Here is a 19,841-nt window from a genome sequence, read left to right on the forward strand (position 1 = left end):
CTGATAGCTAAGTAATAAGAGTATCTTTTTTTCCAACCCCTGTTAGCAATAGGCATTACGGCTCTCTTAAATTTTTGCTGGTCTGGTAGTTTTAAAGTAATAGCTCAGTTTAACTTTATATTTATTTCCTTGACAGAAAAAGTGTAATTTTTTTTTTTTGCTATTAGGATTTGTTCTCCTGTGACTTGCCTATTTATATCTTTTGCCCTTTTGTCAATGTTTAAGAGATGTTTATTATAGATATCATTATTTATCCTATGCTCATAAGAAGTTTTTGAGTTTCAAGTTTACCCCTATCCTCTGGATTCTGACCCCTGGAACTCTCTCCCCTGCAGGGCTCTGTATCTTAATTAGATCCCAGCCTCTGCCCTCCTAGCTTCTACAGCTCTTCTCTGACACTTTCCCCTTTGACCCGCTCCTGCCTGCTTCATTCCTGAGGGCACTGCTTCCCAGTAGTCCTCTCCCCCTCACTGAGATGTGGGCTCGACAGGGGCAGTTATCTGTGTCTTTTCCATTCTCCGCCCCATCCTCAGCATCTAAAACAGGGGCCACCACATAAGTGCTCAATAAATATTTTTTTAATGAACCCCATCGATTTTGAAAAGCATTATAGTGTTATGGTTTAAAATGTGAACTCTGGAGCCAGACCACCAGAGCTGGCATCACATAGTACCCGTGTGACCTTAGGCAAACCTCTCTGGGCCTCAGGTTCCTTATCCCTAAAATGGAAGTCATAGTAGTAGCTACATCAGACGATTATTAGAATTAAGTGGGCACACATATGTGCATCAGTTTCCTAGGGGCTTGTAAAAAAATTACCCACAAGCTAGATGGCTTAACACAACAGAAATTTATTCTCTCTCAGAGAATCCTTCTGGAGGCCAGAAGTCTAATATCAAGTCTAATATCAAAGTCTAATATCCATATCAGCAGCACCATGCTCCGTCTGGTTGCAGAGGAGGATTCTTCCTTGACTCTTCCAGCTTCTGATTGTTGCCGGCGGTCCTTGGCATTCCTTGGCCTTGTCGCGGCCGTTACTCCGACATCTGGCATATTCCTCTGCTGTCTCTGTATCTTTACTTGGCGCCTCCTCTCTGTGTTTCCGGATCCAGATTTCCATCTTACGGGATCGCATTCATTGGATTGAGGGCCCTCCCTAATCCAGCACGACCTCATCTGAGCTTGATTATGTGCAAAGAGCCCGTTTCCATTGACGGTCCCACTCAGTAGGGCCTGGCCCTTGGGTTCACGCTGGTATTCACAGGGCCTTCAACAACATGCGGTGTGCAGGTGTCCCAAAAATCTGTTGAATTAGTAAATTGATCAACACGTTGTTTTCTGTACTACACATATATCTTCAAAATCTATCATTTGTCTTTTTGTTTTATCTTTTCTATTAGAATGTTTAAAGTGTTGTATGACCAAATATATCTATCTTCTTTCTGGTCTTCCTTTTTTCCCTTTTTTAAAGAAATAAATTCTGGATTTGTGGTCTTGGTTAATAAAGTGTCATGACTCTAGTCCCCAGGTCCCCCTCCCATATTTTATAGCTAAACTCCTAAGCTTTCTTGCAAAAATTTTTACTGTTTTATTTTTTTAATGAAATGCTTAATCAATATAGAATTAATTTTTGTGTATGGTGTAAGATAGGGTTCTTCTGTGTTTTCCCACCAGATTGTCATTTGTAAAATTCTCATTATACTTGGGTCTAAGTCTGGAGATTTCCATTTTGTTACACCGATCTATACATCATTTCTGTATCAATGCAATATATATTTTTTTAGTGAAACTGATGTTTTTTCATTTTTCTTCCTTTTCACATTTTCTTGGCTACTCTGAGGCCATGTTTATATTTCTCCATAAACACGTCATCCATTTGTATTACTAGGATCCCCCCAAATGTATTATTAAGATCACAATTGGACTTACATTAAATTTATGTATAAAAATGTGCTTTTGAAATCAAGAAGAGAGAACATAATGGAATGTGCAGAAGGGGAAAACAGATCTTTTCATTCCCAAGGGGAATGTGGCTGTTCAGTGTCCCCTTCTCCCGCCACACTTGACTCGGTGCTCAGCTCTAGGCCTCAAAGCTTGCACCCACTTGTCCTTTGGACAACAGACCCAACACTACGGCTTGAGGACAGCCTCCTCTGAAGGAGGAGTGGCTCATCTGCTCTTATCTTCCATCTTCATAATCTGTTACTCTTCTAGCAACAGAACACTCTAAGATTTTACACTTGTATGCGAGAATGAGCAGGTTCTGGATATTTGCCTCTAAAATTACGTGTCTGGTCGATTTCCTCATTACATCTGGAATTCCCCTTGACATTGAAAAGCTGTCAGATCACACTGAGGCTGTCTCATTTCACAATTTTTGAAGGTTGATTTTGGTTCAGCACTTTGTCCTCCTGAGCCATCAGGACACAATTTTCGACTTCTTGGGTTCTGTGGGGATAATGTATTTTTATAAAAGTCTAAAGCAAATCATCATTGCCATCATCATGCCTGCAACAAAAGAGAAAAGAAAAACCGCTGTTTTACAACTCAGTGATCACTGTTGACAAGCCATTGCTCTGTCTGAAAGTCCAGCGTTGGGTGCTAAGGTGGAAGGAAGGATTGATTGCTTTTGAGAATGTGGTGCGGTACCATCGCCAGGGGATTAGGTAGAGTTAGGTGGGCCAGACAGATCTGGCCTATGGACTAGAAATTTCTAGATTTGAGGTGTGGTCAGATCATAATCACGGTATCCTTCCAGTGGTCACAGCATTGTGGAATATGGAATTTCCTAGCTGTAAAGAGCTGCAAAGACCCTGAGAGCTTGTGCACCTGTCATTATCCTCTCTCTACCCCAGCTCCTCTGTTTCTACCATCTCAGTGGACTCTTCCCTTACCGAGGGATGTTGGGCTTGGTCGTGTGGCTTTCTTTGACATGACGTGTGACAGATGTGACCTGAGCAGCAGCCTTAGATCGGCTGTGTGCTTTAGCTTGGCCTTGTGCCCCAGCAATCTGCTTGTAGAAGAGCTTTCCCAGGGCAGCTGTTGTTCCTTCAGTTTGATCCCCAGAATGAACACACCTGAAACAGGCCTAAAGCTAGTCCACAGCCTGATGCCGAGCTCAGTCAACCCACGACCTGGATCACCTGGCCAGACCCATCTTACATCCGCCGGACTGCCCTTGACCTTCACATCCATGAGCGTGAGTGCAAAGGCTTGATTTCACTCCAACCACTGGGCTTTGGATGTTTATCAGGCAGAAGCTGGCTTGTGGAGTCCCTGTTCCTGTTGCAAGCCTTTTCCAAAAATGTGGAATGTAGAGGCTCAGGGAACACCCACACCCAATCTCCACGGTGTCCTCTGCAGGCTGTGTGGGCTGTGTCATCTGAATGGGGAGTGACATACTTCCCAGCATGTCATTGTGCAGACGACACCACTATTGCCCGTTATTTCTAGAGCCCGAAGCCTCAACTGTGAATGCAGACTTCAGTCACCAGTGCTGGGTTGTTGTCCCTGGCCACCAGGCCTCTCTGGGCAGTAACTCACACCTGAGTTACTGGGGTGTCTCCCCACTACTCCTGTGCTCCCCTGGCTCCAGGCTCATCCTCTGTAAAGGATGAGGTGGGAGTGGGTGCCATCAGGCTTCCCCAGCGCTGCGTCACAAGGTGCTACTGTCCCGCAGTGTCCCGCTAGCCTGTGTCCACACCTTCGCCCGCCACTTACAGCTGTGTCTTTCTAGGAAACAGGTGGCTTAGTTAGCTTCCTTCCTAAATGTTGATCTCCTCATTTGTAAGATGGAATTGGTCATATTTCGTTGAGGAGCACTGCAAGATTTAACTAAGGTGACTTGAGAAAGTCAGATTGGTGCAGCGGCCAGCACCTTGTAGATCTTCCGTCACATTCTCCTTCTCAATGACACCTGTGAAGTTTCTGTCACCACCTGGAGGCAGGAAGGAGCGTGGACAGCTGTGAGGCCCGCTCTGGCCCTTGGCATGAGGAGATCAGAGCTGGGACTCTGGTCGAGACTCTTGTCCCCTTAAACTCTCACGCTGAGCCCCTGTCCCTGGCACACCCACCACCGGCCATATTCTCATGCAAGGGGTTTCTATCGCTGCAAGAAATGCTGAAGGAAACTCTTCAGGATGAAGGAGTTTGGTCTTAGATGGAGCTCAGATGACCAAGAAGGAATAAGGAACCTAGGAAATGGCACACATCCAATTGAATTTAGAAGGCTATATTTTATAATTAAAACATGCAGATGGGGGCACCTGGGTGGCTCAGTGGGTGAAGTGTCTGCCTCTGGCTCAGGTCATGGTCTCAGGGTCCTGGGATCGAGTCTCGTGTTGGGCTCCCTGCTTGGTGGGGGGTCTGTTTCTCCCTCTTCCTTTGTGCTCTCCCTCTCTGTCTCAAATTGACTAATGGAAAAATCTTTTAAAAATGCATGTAAGTGCTTAAAGCAAACGTTTTCATGTTGTCTCAGGCTTATAATCTATGTATTATAATCTTTTAATCTATTATATATAATCGATATCTAGTATATAATATATATATTATATATTATATACTAGATATCGATTATATATGTGTGTATATATATAGGCATATATATGCCAATATATATAATTGGCATATTATATATATTATATATATAATATATATATATAATATACTATATATCTATTATAATCTATTATATTGTATTATAATACAATATAATATATGTATTATAATGTATTATAATCTATTACGTGGAACAAATGGCAACAATAGCTTAGAGGGCAGGGGCCCGGGTAAGGCAAATATGGTCACAAGGGTTCTCCATTTTATGTGATGTGGTTTGGTATGAGCTCTGGGTAGCCTGTGGAAAGGTAGGGTGTATATATTATAATCCCCAGGCAACCACCAAAAAGATGACGCAAAGAGGCCCGGTGAGCAAGTACTCCTCACGCGGTGACGCGGGTGCGTGTCTCTGTCCGGGACGCTCTGCGGCGGCTGCTCTGGGAAAGACCGAGCCACTCAGCAGCTTCTAATTGTGGGCGCCTGCTCGGGGCCACATGTCTGAGCCAGCGATATGCCCCTGGAATGATGTGGCCTCTTGTGGAAGAGCCCGTCTGCAATCCAGGGGACATCCCGGGGGAGGGGGAGTGACGATTTTGTCATCAGAATATGCCAGGCCAATGGCTTGACACTCTTTGAGGAACTTCCTCAGGGACATGCCTCCTAGAAAGGACTTGAATGGTTAAATGTTTTGAAATCTGCTTTGTAAATGCTGCAGTTTGGGCGTACATGGTAGGGTAAGTTGCCTCCAAGGGCCCTGATAAATCTAGTGGATTTGCTGCGTTCATCTTAGAAATGAGAGTGTGCACAGGGAAGCTCCAGAAACACGTGTGTTTGCTAAGTGCCTGGTGCCTCTTCTGGCGAGCACCCCCGCTGGGCTTTGCGTCCTGCATGCTGCTCTGTGCCCGTCGGCGGTGGCGCGCCCGCAACCTCTGGATGGGCTGCTCAAGGCATGCCTCACCTCCGTGCTGCTTCACAAGCCTCCAGGCTGTGAAACATTTGCCTACAGACATTTCCTGACTATCCGTTACATATGTTTTTGTGAAAGGACTGTGCAAGAGGAATTTGCAATGAATAATTCATGTGTAATTGTTTTCAAAATATAAAGTTACTTTTCAAAGAAAGCAACCAATCTATCCATTTCAGAGTCCCCCTGCCACTTGGGTCCTTCTGTGTGGGCCACAGCTTTCCATCAAAACGCTCATGCCATCCCGTGCTGGGCCAGGCTCCCCCGCAGAGCTGGGCCAGGGTGCGCGTCCAGATGGCGCAGAGCCGTCCCAATTCCCAGCCAGCGCCGCCTGCTCCGGTCCCCATGCGGGCCTTTGGGATCGTCTTGGATTCCAGCGCTGCTCTGCACCGAGCCCCCGCAGGCAGCACCACCGCACCTGCATTCCGTTCCCTTTGCGCTCGGCTTCCGATCCCGCACCAGACACTTCCTGCAGCTTGTTACTCTCACTCGTGCACACAAGCCAAGCCAAGGCCAGGGCCTGACCAGCGGGAGCAGTACAGATACAGCGAGCCACTGTCACATTCCACTCATTACTACACCGATAGTGAGGATAAGAACAAGTCAATGGTGCCAACTCCCTGGGTCCTAGTCCCGCACACCAAGAAGGATGCCCCCAAACAGAAGGAACCAAGGACTGCACGCGAGCTGTGGACACCTGCTGCGGCTCAGGGGGTGTACATTTGGCAGTTCTAGTCTGAGGAGGCCGAGGCAGAAGGTTCTGTATCTGTAAAGACCTCAGCACAGTCCTGGCATGGAACAGGCAGTAAGCATGGTGATGGTGATCGTGATGGTGATGGGGATGATGGTGATGGCGGTGATGGTGATGATGGTTGTAGTGGTGATGGTGGTGGTGATGATGGTGATGATGATGATGGTGATGGATGATGATGATGATGGCGGTGATGATGATGATGGTGATGGTGGTGATGGTGGTGATGATGGTGATGGTGATGGTGATGGGGATGATGGTGATGGCGGTGATGGTGATGATGGTTGTAGTGGTGATGGTGGTGGTGATGATGGTGATGATGATGATGGTGATGGATGATGATGATGATGGCGGTGATGATGATGATGGTGATGGTGGTGATGGTGGTGATGATGGTGATGGTGATGGTGATGGGGATGATGGTGATGGCGGTGATGGTGATGATGGTTGTAGTGGTGATGGTGGTGGTGATGATGGTGATGATGATGATGGTGATGGATGATGATGATGATGGCGGTGATGATGATGATGGTGATGGTGGTGATGGTGGTGATGATGGTGATGGTGATGGTGATGGGGATGATGGTGATGGCGGTGATGGTGATGATGGTTGTAGTGGTGATGGTGGTGGTGATGATGGTGATGATGATGATGGTGATGGATGATGATGGTGATGGCGGTGATGATGATGATGGTGATGGTGGTGATGGTGGTGTGGTGATAATGATGGTGGTGAGGAGCATTGTCTCCTCTCATCCCCTGTTCCTTTCCCTCTTCAGCTTCCTCCACAGAATGTAGTCAGTGTATGCCGACCCTGCTGTCCTCTGCTCTTCAACGGACTCTAGCTTCCTGTGGCACCAGAGTCCCTGACCTATGTGCACAGCTGGCCTGTTCTTCCCCTGCCCCCTTCCCCTCTGAAAACACAGACGACCCTTCCTTCAAAACCCGTCTCCAGACTCTGCTCTCCCAGACAGATTTCTTTCATCTGTCCTGGGCAAGTTCAGCCACCCTGGATGTCTTTGGCCGTTAGATGCACACATTTCCAAGTGGGATTCGATGTCCTTTTTTGGAAGAGAGACATATTTTCTAATTTAGGTTGTGGTGCTCCGAGAGCAGGAGAGATGGTATCTTCTGCCCTCCCTATATTCCTCTCAGCATCCGTCTTGGAGGGATTCACCTGCAGGCAGGTAACACTGGCCTGGCTGTTGACCTACTGGCCACTGACAGAGGAGTCCCGGCCTCATGGGCTCCTTGAGCAGCCCAGCCAATCAGTTTCTCCTAGGAAGGCATCATCTAGATAATTCTGCTTCACTGAGTGCGATGCAGGGAAGTACATTTGTCCCTCATTTGTCCCTCCACCTGCCCAACTATTCACACAAAACAGAAAGCGCTGGTAAGCGGTAGGTTCCGTGCACTGGAAGGAAGGGATGGCGGATGACTTTCAGGGAGTGCACTCACGTGAGGAGAGGAGAGAAGGGTCCACGGATGGTCCCTCCCCCACAAAAAAAACACAGGAGCTTGCAGCTTAAACTGGATATAATGAAACTTTGATAAAAACTTTAGTTTTCCTCCTTCAAACCACCTTGCTAGACTTTGTTCGTGTTTCCTCGACGTATGTGAATATCAATCTCACTTTAGGAGACTCGAAAAGCACAGCAAGTCCCAGCAGATGTAAATTTGGGTATCTTGGAAAGCGTGGCCTTTGGAAAGGTTTGCAGCACTGACTGCAACCCCCAGGGCCGCCCCCCGCCCCCCCAAGCCCAAGGCTGGGAACCGTGTACTGCTTTGTTCACTCACTTGCTCCGCAAACAAACCTTGCCCTGGGTCAGGGAGCCCGCCCCGTCGCAGGCCCCGCCCGCAGGAAGCCTGTGGGTGGAGTCAGATGAGTAACAATCACAGGCTGGAACCCAGGGGCCTGGTGGTGGTGAGCCACAGTGGGGCCAGAGGGGCTCAGGAGGGAGCCTGGGACAACCTAACCGCCTCTTCCTTCCCTTTCTTCCTTTCCAGGTGCTGGATGCTAGCGGAATGCCTGTGGATGACGACCAGCTTGCTCGGCTGACTGCAAAAATTGGATATAAGAAAGACGGGATGAGTTACCTTGATTTTGCCGCAGGATTTGAAGGTAGCTAATCACCAGCGCCAGCCCTGCTGGGACGCGGCTGGTGGCACTGCCAGGCTTTTCGAGCGGTGCCTCGAGGCCGCCGGGGGAAAGTAGTGTGAGCTGAGACGTGGAAACAGTGTGTGTTCTAAGACTGGAAACAGACATTTTTGTTTGATTTTTGTCTGACTGTGTTTCGGCCTTTTCTTTTCACTAAACCAAACTGTGAGTTTGCCCGACAGAGCCTTCTACAGGCTTAGAGTCCAAATGGTTTCTAAAATTTGCTCCAAAGCCCATGCTCCTTCCATCACGCTTCCTGTCCTTTGATATTTTCCCTCCTGAGAAGAGATCCTGCTTGTCTGTGGTTAGTGGTACCCATGCACTACCCAGGCCGGTGTCCTTCCCCCTTTTCTGCAGGGAAGGATGCAGAGATCCTAAGAGATTCAGGGACACACCCACAATCACCAAGCCGCTGGCCCTCCCCTTCCCCTGCCCCAAAGCGGTTGCCAGGAAATTCACAGCAGGGCAGGGGTGGGGGAGGCCCTCCTGTTTGCCCCCTGTTCTTGTTCCCCCGCCCCAACACCCAGCAGAGAGATGACCAGCAGCCAGCATCCCACCTCTCTGCCGTGTTCTCCTCCTCCTGGTCTCCACTCTTGCTGAAGTTTAAGAAGGACAAATAAACCCTCTAGGAAAGCTACAATAATCACACAGATATGTTGGCGGAATCTCTTTTGTTTTGCTGCAAATACACTGCAGGCCAGACAGGGCTGGGAGTCTGGGAAATGACTGCGCGGGGTGATGGGTCTCCCCTAGATAGGGGACACTGGCAAGCTGGGACTCCTCACAGGGAAAATGCCAAGGTCCCTTCTGACCATGGCAGACTAGCATTTGATGGTCCTGTCCTAGGGGAGGGCAGGTCCCACTTGGGAGGAAAAAGGCAATTCGAGAAGCCATGGGATTTTAGAATGTTGACCCTTGGGGTGTATGTTTTGACATTTTTGAAGGAGAACAAAAAGGAGGAAAAGGAACTTATTTATTTTAGTGCTTCTGGTGTGCAGGTGAGTTCATCTTTCACTTGAGGAAAGTGGGCCCCCAAGGTGAGTCAGTCACTCGCCCCACATCCCAGGGCAGCGAGGGCATTTGCAGAGTGGAAATGGGACTCAATAGCCATCAGCTGCTCTTGGCTTCCTCCCTGCCCCTGTTCTGCCCGCCGCCCCACCCCGTCCCCAAGCAGTCCCCCAGCACTGACTATCTCCCTGCCCAGCCAGATGCTGACAGGGTGGGGGTAGAGACCTAGGCCCCAGGCTGGCCCCAGGTCAGGGGTTGGGGTGCACACGGCAGAGGGGAGTTAAGCAGCAGGGGAAGGTGTTATCTGCCATGAAGAGTGAACCTGAGAGAGGCCCCTCCAAGCCCAGGTGGAGGTGAGGTAGAAGCCAAGTTCAAGACTGGACCGTAGGACCCCCACGAACTCCAGATGCTCTGCCCCTTATGCATCCTGCAGAGCTGAGCAGTGGGGAGAGGGTGGTGTCAACATGTGCAGAGAACCACATCTAAAACCAAGCCTCGGTTTATAGCCTGGCTTGAGACAAGGCCATACTCACATTATCCCAACCTGATGGAAATGGGTTGTTTTTTAAGTAGAGATTATGGTTTCTTCCTCTGTTTGGGGGGGGGAGAGAGGGCCTAACTTAGTAATTAGTCTGCCGGGCTCTGGAATCTGGTGGGCCAGAGTTCAGTGTTGCTGTCCATAAACTCTGTGACCTTGGGGAAGTTGGGAGGAACCCCCCCACCCTAACCTCCATCTCCTCATATGTAAAATGGGCAAAATAATAGATTTCCTTGCATGTAAATGAGGCACAAGAAGAGAAGCCACCTCTTAAGGTTGTTGAAAAGACCAGCAAATATTTGAAGGCCCCTCGTACAGGGTCCAGCAGATAAGCAGTCATGAAACACCTGGAGGATTATCGAAGGTTGATTGACGTCCACATCGTAAGGTTTAGGGCATGAGTCTAGGAACCAAAACAAGGCAAGAGTGTTCATTCACTGCCTCTGGGGATGGAGAGATGAGTAAGGTCCTGCCTGGTTGGAAGAACAGGTATGGGGTTGCCGCCGCGTGCTGGCCGAGAGCGTGGCCCCGCCGTCCCAAGAATGAGTCCTTCTGGCAGTGATGGGAGAATGCCCAAGAAACTGAAGGGAAAAAAACCAGATCATAACTAAGTCAATGCTAATTTCACTTCCCAGAGCCTTATTTCCATCGGGTATTCTGGCTGGATTTGGGGCAGGTAGAGATCCAGGGTCGCAACAGAAAGAGAGGTAGGCACGCCACTAATGGAAGTCTTCTGGTTTATGTCATTGTTTCAGATGCTAAAACGAATGGGCCAGAATCGACCCCACTGCATCCTCCAGTTCTTTCAAAGAATAATTTAGACAGCGACTTTATAACTGCTGAAGAATGCCTGAAGCAGTTCCCCCAGAGACTGAAGGAAGCCTTCCGGGTAAATTATGACCTGTCTACCATTTAGCTTATCTGGACACTGTCCCCTGTGCTCCCAGCCATTCAGCTGTGCGGGCTGTGACTTCAGGAGCCCATCATGTCCTGCTCATCACGGGACACAGCGCTGCTCTCCACAGACTTAGGCTCTCCCCTTCTCTCCTTGCCGGAGCGGGGAACTCAGGCTTTGCTCTGCTCTCCCTTCCCCCTCCCCGAGGTCCTTCTGGGCTGCTGCTTTGCTGCCTCTGCCTTCTGCCTCTCAAAGGCCTTGGAGAAGTAAGGAGAGGATGGGGGTGGGGACAGTCTGGGTAACGCGAGTTACAGGGAATGCAGGACCCATTCATCCAGCCTCTTCATGCCACCCATTCGCTCACCAGATGAGCGGGACACATTTCGGATAGGCGGGACTGTCTGCTAAAAGGTAGCAGCGCCGTCCAGTCTAAGACAGCGGTGAACAGGGAGTTGCAACCCATGGGATCGCCTGTTGTAGAGGGAATGGTAGCCTGCCATGGGGGCACAGGGAAAAGACCACACTTACGAGGACTTTCTGGAGGAGGTGGGCCCTGAACCAAATACTAAACTGCCAGCGTGTGCTGGCCAGAAAAAGGAAGGAACAAACCCGAGAAGAGGGAGCTTGCTCAAGGGAGGTGGCGGACAGGTCATGGGCTTCAGGGAAAAGCTTACGGGTTGGTAGGATGGGTTGCCTGTGGGAACTGGAATGGGTAAGAAGGGGCAAGTAGACAGCAGCCATCCAGACACAGAGACGGGCTTAGAACAAACTAACTGCATCTTAGAACGCAGTTCTTAGAACAAACTAACTTTGGGGCGCAAAGGAAAAGAGAGCAATGAAAGGGGGAAGATCAGTTTAATAAGCTGACATATTCGCTACGGGGTGGAGGCCCGATGGTGCACAGGAGCATGTAGGTGAGAAGGCGGCGAGTCCAGAAGAGGAGGGTAGGGAGCACCCTGGGGCTGGAGCTCGTGCCCGCGGAGTTCTGTGCTTCTGGAGCCTCCTCCCCGCGCTGACTGCCAATCGGAGATGCATTTTGGTTACCAAGCTCCCATTTAAAAATAAATGTATTTATGAGGACTTGTCTGGCTTGGATTTGCAGGATGGTTCTGACTTTGAACGTTCTGTCCAGCCGTCAGACCCTGCATCCCAATTCTTGGTTTGAAAAGCTGCGGTCCCCGTGAGCATATGCAGAGAAGGCCTGGGTCCTCAGAATTCAGTCTGAGCGAATGCCCAGCCCCAGGGAGCAGGAGGAGGCCGGGGTCAGGTAGAGGGTCAAGAGCCTGGTTTTCTAAAGAAGGAAGTCCTGGTTGAGGGTGAGAGGGAAGAAGGGGGGCAGAGACCCTGGGAGCCAATGTTCTCTCTGTGCCCGTCAGCAGAGGGCTGGAGTGGCCCAGAGTGGTCCCAGGCAAGCACCCCTCTGCTGTCCTTACTTGGGGCGCTAACTCACCCACTCTGTTGCAAGCCAGACTCCTTTTTCTAGCCTCTCCCTCCACCCGTCGCCCCTACACACCTTTCCCAGTGGGGGGACTCCGTGGGGAAAGCCAGGCTCTGTGCCTGCACCACTGTTTTCCTACTTTTGGTCCCTGTGAAGCTTGGTGACAGTGCACACATGTCTCATATTTCCTGGTGATCTTTAGTTTAAATAATTACATAATGAACTGATTCAATGAACATTTGCTGACACCCACTATCCTGCCAAGAGTTTATAATCTAGTGGTGAGACAAAGAAGTGAACCTCTAATTGCCAGAGTGTGCGTGGTCTGTACCAGGAGGCGGGTGACATCTGGGGTCACTGCCAGTTTGCTTGTTGCCCTCACAGGTGGGCGTGAACGAGGCAAAGTGTGTGCTTTGATTTTTGAATGGGAAGGGACAGTCACTTTACTTATTTTATTGAGTTCCTATTCATGAGAAATTCTCAAACATCTCTCCTCTTCAATAATGAAAAACCCAACTTGTATCAGTTTAGAATACTGTTACAGCCGCTGCTGTTGTTCGGCCAGCGATTTTGTGGCCAAATGAGGCCGTCTTAGTGCTCAGCTGGGGTCACAGGCGAGTTAGTCACATATTCAGAGCTCAGGCCAAAAACCAGGAATTGCTGAGGAACTAATTCATGGTGACCGAATAAAGGATATCTTCTCTCCCTGACGGTGGTGAGGAAAGGAGGTCTGGAGAGCCCCTGGGTGACCCAGGACATGACCTGATCATAGATTCTCTGTGGCCCCTGCGGGCTTCCTCAGCCGGGGTCTCACCGTCTGGACAACGTCTCTGCAGGGTCAGGCATGTGTCCATGGGTTCAGATGTATATTTTAAAACAATCAGGATTTACCCCCCCCATATGCACACACACAAATGGGACCACTTCATGGTCTGTCCTCGACAAGAGACCTTGTAGGCTCAGCATGTGGCCCTGATCAGAGCATCCCCTTTGCTGGTCCCCTTAGGACCAGCCCTGCTCCTGCCTGACTGGCCTGCGGGCCCCCTGGCTCTGCAGTGGCTGGGGCCGCCTCTCTAGCTGCACCCTGACCCCTCTCCTCCTCCCCTCCCACCAGCAGGGTTCTTCCTCACCTTCATGTCTTCGCACATTCTGTTCCTTTGCCCGGACTGCCAGTCTAGCCCCTCTGATCAGGTACCTGCCAGCCAAGCTCCGATCTTTCTTATGTGCTCCGTCCTTCCCCTCGCCTTCAGACCTGTGGGGAGATCAGCTGCTGTCTGTTCCCCTCCTAGCCCGTGTGTGTGTGGTCTTGTAATCCTCTGAGGCAGTTAGGGCTGAGCTGTTCCTGAATCATCCACAGTGCACCGGAGGGATTGCCTACGTGGCCTCATTTAAGTCCTTACTCTAACTTATCAGGTAGGCATCAGCATCCCCATTTGACGGATGGAGAAACCAGCAGTCTAATGTGGGGAGAAACTCAGCCAAAGCCTCATGTCTAGTAAAGATTATATCTGTGTGACTCCAATAAAATTAGGAATCTTTAGGCCGGCAGTGAGCACGGCTCTCCCGCCTGACTTCCAGCACCTTCCACCCTTGACTTGCTGGCATGGACCTGAAGGCCTTTCTGCCCCCACTGGACTGTGCAAACTCTGATGTCAGGGACTGTGCGGTAGTTACAGTGTGTGTGTGCCCAGCAGAATGCTTGTCACATAATAGGTGCTCAGGAAACACTTGCCATCTCCAGACCCATCAGCTTCATTCCGTGCGTACTGATGAAGCCCCGCTCTGAGCTGGAGATACAGGGAACGGATCAGAGCCCTCATCACACGTCTTCCTTCCAGAAACGGAGCAGACAGTGAACAAACAAATCTCTAGTGTGTCAGGTGGCGACATGTTCTATGAAGAAAAAAGGCAGGATGGGTGTCAGGGACCGATCAGGGTGCCATTGTCCAGAGCAGGGGTCAGGAAATGCTCCCTGACAGGGGACGCTGGAGCAGACGTGCCGAAGGGTGCAGGTACCGTGGGGGATTCCCCAAGATGCCCAAGGCAGGCTTGGCACATTCAGGACAGTGAGGGAAAGGAAATGGGGGCAGAAGGGTCGCCGGGTTTGGGGGCCGTGGTGGAGGACTTGGGACTGGACCCTGTGAGCGGCGGAGAGCCAGCGGGGAGAACAGAGGTGCACCTGGTGTCGCCCTGAGCTGTGGTGGGATCACCCCTGCCACTGGTGCGAGCCGTGGCAACAGTGGGGGGGTGGGGGCTTCCAGCCCCTTGTGAGCTTCCTGTGGAATCCAGGGAGAGGCGGTGGAACGGGGAGAAGCTGGCTATGGTGCGTGTGAGGAAAGGGTGGGCAGGGATGACGCCGAGGTTTGTGGTCTGTGCGGCTGGAAGAAAGCGCTGTCACCTCCAGAGGTGGGAAAGCCGAGGAGGAGCAAGTTGAGGGCAGGGGCTTGGGGGTCAGGGCCTGACTTGGGGCTTGTTTGGTTTGATGTACAAGCGGGGATGCCCCAACGCCTCTGCAGATGTGAGCTTGAAGGGTGTGGGAGGCCCGGTGCCGACAGGGTCACAGGAATCCGCAGCAAAGAGGGGGCCCGCACCCCGAGCAAGTCCCCGGCGGTGGTGACACAGGTGCCTGCCTGCCGGATGGTGGTGCCCTGCGAGGCAGGGGCAGCATTGGAAGTTGGTCCCCAGCCCACTTAGCACAGTGACGGCACGCGGGAGGGGCTGAGTAAATGCAGGAGTGCAGACAGACCTCTCCGCAAAATCCCAAACGTCTGGACCGGGCACTTGAGTCATAGCGGGTCTCGCTTTGCGATAAATAAGGCAGCTCCTGGGATGTGCAGGTATGAGCGCAGCCGCGGCCCGGGAGTCACCAGGTGGACCCGCGGGTGGGGGCTGCGTCAGGTACTGGTGGAGACCGGGGTGCTCGGGCCATCGCGTTGACTTTCCAAGCCCGAGACACGGGACGTGCATTCGGGGGAGGCACGGACGTTGGCCAAGACAGAGCCAGTTCAGAGCCCGGGTACCAGGCAGCGGTGTAGGACCAGAGGCAGCAGTACCAGTGAGACAGCATGCTAGGGTTCTTGGAAGACACGCCAGGCAGGTGGCGTACATTAGTTCAACCCGCCCCACTGCCCGGGGAGTACGGACTTTGGGATCCCCATTTTACAGATTAGAAAAAGGAACCATGGCCAGGTCAAAGCTCTCACCTAAGGTGACCCCAAAATGAAGTGGCAGAGCTGGGATTTGAGATTAAACAGCCTGCCTCCCAGGAGTGCCACACAGCCTCTAAATCCCACGTTCGCTCCCAGGCTCCTTCTCTTCTGCAGGACGGGGATGGCCATGCCCTCCTGCGGGCCCACCGACCCAGCAGGTGCACCTGTGCAGCATCCTGAGGGGACAGCAGGCATGCAAAGCTCAGACAGGACTGGTGCCTCGGCACGGTCCTCAAGAATCAGGCCATGGCCTCTGGATGGCCTCTGGGGAGCCCCCCAGTACCACACTTGTTCTCCTGCAGACAGAAGTCACCAAACATCATGAAACTTCTGTAGAAACATCGATATCTAGATGTTTCTGTGTCCCTGAAAGCTCCAGCATCCTCTTACCTCCAGTGCTGGAAGGAGCAGTACCATAAACACAGAGGGGTAGGGAAGGATAAGCCTTTCTAGTCCCTTTCCCTGGATTCTTTGCATTAAAAGAGGCCACCGGAGAACATGGTGTATCATTTCTTGGGAGGGACGTATCATGGCAAGGATTTTCCTGGAGGAATGAGATCTCCCAAAAGCAGGAGTGGGAACGCCGGCCCTTCCTCATTTTGGAGATGAGTCCGTCTGCGTGGGGTTGTAAGTGCTGTCATCGGGGTTCAGAAGGAAGTGCTTTGACGTGTGCATTTTGTTTTTAGGACCCCTACTCTGCCTTCTTTAAAATAGACAGTGACAGGGACGGCATAATCAACATGCATGACCTTCACAGATTGCTGCTGCACTTACTGTTCAATCTTAAAGACGAAGAGTTTGAGCGTTTCCTGGGCCTTCTTGGCTTGAGACTCAGCGTCACTCTAAATTATCGGGAATTTCGAAATCTGTGTGAGAAGAGACCATTCAGGATGGATGATGCGCCTCAGAGACTCATTAGGTAAGAGGGCAGAGCGCCTCAGTGCCTTTGCCTGTGCCTAGTCCCGCGCTCCAGCTGGGCCCACGGCAGGTGGGGAGCAGACTTGCCCCCCGGGAGCAATTATTTTGTCTTTTTTTGGTGGTTCCAGAAAAATCACAAAAGGAACATGCATTCAATGTAAAAAAGCTAGAAATTACAGACGCCGATGAGAAAGTATGACCTCATCTAGCCTCCCGTGAGCCTCGTGTTGGCATTTCACTGGGAATCAGGCGAGTCTTCTTTCGAGGCACACAAACAGAGACATGCACTTATGTTTTTTCATTTATAAAGTGGGGAATCGGATGTATGGGCCCAGCCTTCTGAGACCTCTGGGCACCCTGCCCTTTGTCTGAGCTGTGCTGGGCCACGTGGGAGGCTGCCCACTAACACTTGTCAAGAGAACACTTGGCCAGGCGTGAACATGGCAGCCCATGCAATCCGTGTGAACTGGCACCACAGAACCCCTTATGGCAACTGATGGAACCCACGTATAATTTCAGGCTTCTCTTATGAATGTAAGCATATACATACACAGCTGACCCTCAACAGCACAGGATGCTTCAACTCTGCAGGTTAAACTTAAAGTGTGGATTTTTTTTTTCTATAAATACAGTAAGGTACTATAACTTTGCTTTCTCTTCCTTAATGATTTTTGATCCCAGGACTCTGGGATCACGACCTGAGCCGAAGGCAGATGCTTAACCGACTGAGCCACCCAGGCGCCCCTGTCTTCCTTATGATTTTCTTAACATTTTCTCTTCCCTGGCTTTATTGTAAGAATATAGTACATTACACATGTAACATACACAATAGGGGCTAATCGATTGTATTCTCAGGCTTCTAGTCAACACTAAGCTATGGGTAGGTAGTTTGGGGCAGGAGTTAAAACTTACATGGGGATTTTCAACTGTGTGGGGTTTGGCGCTCTTAACCCTCTCATTGTTGAAGGATTGACTGTATATCTTCTTCTTTATATAAATCTGGGGTCAGCCGTGCAAACTGTTTGGAAGATGCAAAGACCCCTCCAGCCCTTTCCCAGCGGTGCTCCGCCCCAGGCCCCTGTCCACTCCATGCCAGCCTCCCTCCCAGCAAGGAGGGGAGTCTGCGTGTCAGCCCGGCAGGAACTCCATTTGTGTCCTCCATCTCCCCAGTGACAGCGGACGTCCCCTTAAGTTGTAAAAGCGATGCCAAAACCTTTGAGATCTGTTGAATGCCAATGGGCTTGAATGAAGAAGCCATTCAGCTACTCCTTGACCAATTATTAGAAGGATACTCCTACTATTTCTGGAAGCATTTCCATCCATTGTGACAATGCAGGGACATGTTTTCTGCATGGTTGTAACATTCACTAGCTGTTTTGCCCTTGAGGTACTGGTGGCCCCTCCTTCCACCAGGCAAGGGAGCTCCCTGCAGCAAGGGGCCCTCAGGAGCCCCCATTGCTGGGCCATTGGCTAGGCTGCAGAGGCCCTCTGATATCACTCTTTAATTTTTCTCTCGAATTCGTTGGTTTTATTTTGCCTGCACTTTAAGAAAAGCCAGCCAGGGAGAAAACAACTGTAGTCTCTTTCTAAGCGACGTGATCACATAGCATGTGAATTGGACACCTGCTTCCAATTGCTCAAGTTCTGAGGAGTTTTAATATGAGACTTGATTGCTTAACATTAAAACAATACAAAAATATCCTTCCCAAAGAATTTTCTGGAGAATGTATGCAGAACGAACCTAGAAAATTTCAACCACAAAGCGCCATCTTCCCATTCAAATGACTCCGGCTTCTTATTTGTATGTGTGCCTTTATTCAACAAACATTTACTGAGGGTCTGCAAAGTGCTAGACGTTGCCCCAGGCCAAGGTGATACAGAGATGAATAAGGCTCCTTTTGAAGGAGATCACGGCTGTCTATGGGACAAAGACAAAAATAAAAAGCTACACTGAAACGTGAGGATGTCTGGAGTGCCACCGAGGTGGGAGCAGCTAAACCTGCTCGAGGCACACAGGAGAAGTGGGACATCTGAGTGGGATCTTGCGGGGACAGTAGGGTTTGTCAGGTGCAGGCTACCAGACGGTGGTTCAAGGCCAGAGAACGGCATTCACAAAATCTGAGGTGCGAATGTCAAGCACATTTGGGAAATGGGGAGAGGATTCGGGTGTGGAAGTGGCATGCATGGGGGTGGGGTGGGGGCCGGGGGGAGTCCTGGAGAGGCAGGCAGGCCAGCTGAGAAGGGACCAGAGAAGCAGGCCAAGGAGTTCGTCCTTTTCCAGCAGACAGGAGAGGATTTTGTGCAGTGGAGGGAGGGGACCACATCGCACAGCAGAAAGATCCTTCAGCAGCCCCAGAATAGAGGATGGATGTAAAGGAGGAGAGCCTACAGCCCAGGGAGACCCGGTGTGGCCTCCAAGGGTCTGGTGGAGACAGCACAGAGACCCCAACTAAGGCACTGCTTTAGAAAACCGACCCTCCCATGGTCAGACCCTATGCCCATGCTTCATGAAGACATAGCCTTGAGTACCCTGGGGCAGGGGGAAGGCACGACTACTCGACGTTCCAGATGAAGGACCCAGGTGATGGGCGGTGGGCTGGACTGTGACCCCAGGGTGCGTGTTTGGAGGGGCCCCTTTCTCTGCCTAGACACCTCCCCCTCTTTCCCCCAACCACCATACCAGCCTCTCTCTCGTCTCCCCCAGCCAAACCTCAGTGCCATCCCTTTCTGGAAGCCATCCCAACCTCTTGCTGGGGCTCCTCTGCCTTCTGGGCCCTCACTTTTCACCGACATTATCAAAACACAATACTTTTGAACACTTTGAGGGTAGTAAATTTATTGAAGAGAGTAAGACCATCTTGTTTCTTCCGTAACTGCAAATATTTTCGTTTTTAGATGTATAAATACCAATTAGAGTGATCAGTCCAATGACTTGTTTCACTTTCATATCATTTCTTCCCTTCCAGTCTCTTCCCTTGTTTAAGACACACCTGCCTGTCCATGTATCTCCTGACAACCCACATCAGTACATTTTGGTGACTGTACACTGTAGATGGTGAAACAACACCATCACGTGTCCTTTGAGCAAAATTAAACGCTCCAGCTTCTTGTCACAAATATTGTATGAGCAGATCCTTCCTGTTGAATGGCTAGCTGAATTTAAAACACCAAATTTCCCTTTTGTTCTTAGAAATTTATCATTCACTTGTCAAGAGATCTGGCTTATATGATCAGTTTCACCATCCTCACTGGAATCTGGAGTGTGAACCTGTGTGCATTCCTCTTCTAGCTTGTCTGATCTTTGGGAAACATCTTCTTATCTCAGTTTTCTTCCTTCTGCCATTTGAGCATGAAATAAGCATTCTGAATTTCTTACTGTGTTCAAGAAAACGAACAGAAAACTAT

The 19,841-nt window shown here is 50.4% G+C and overlaps 1 protein-coding gene across 3 annotated transcripts in view; it reads left to right on the top strand.

Annotated features, from left to right (window-relative positions):
- The window catches only part of EFCAB6 (EF-hand calcium binding domain 6), a 229,542-nt gene that overhangs the window by 138,881 nt on the left and 70,820 nt on the right, over positions 1-19,841 (top strand). For all 3 annotated transcript variants that reach the window (XM_044227789.1, XM_044227791.1, XM_044227790.1), the window contains exons 19-21: positions 8,280-8,394; positions 10,732-10,865; positions 16,205-16,437. In XM_044227789.1, coding sequence (XP_044083724.1) covers positions 8,280-8,394; positions 10,732-10,865; positions 16,205-16,437 — 482 coding nt within the window. The remainder of the gene's footprint in view (positions 1-8,279; positions 8,395-10,731; positions 10,866-16,204; positions 16,438-19,841) is intronic.

This window comes from Neovison vison, chromosome 12, assembly GCF_020171115.1.
Source record: "Neovison vison isolate M4711 chromosome 12, ASM_NN_V1, whole genome shotgun sequence".
Lineage (NCBI taxonomy): Eukaryota > Metazoa > Chordata > Mammalia > Carnivora > Mustelidae > Neogale > Neogale vison.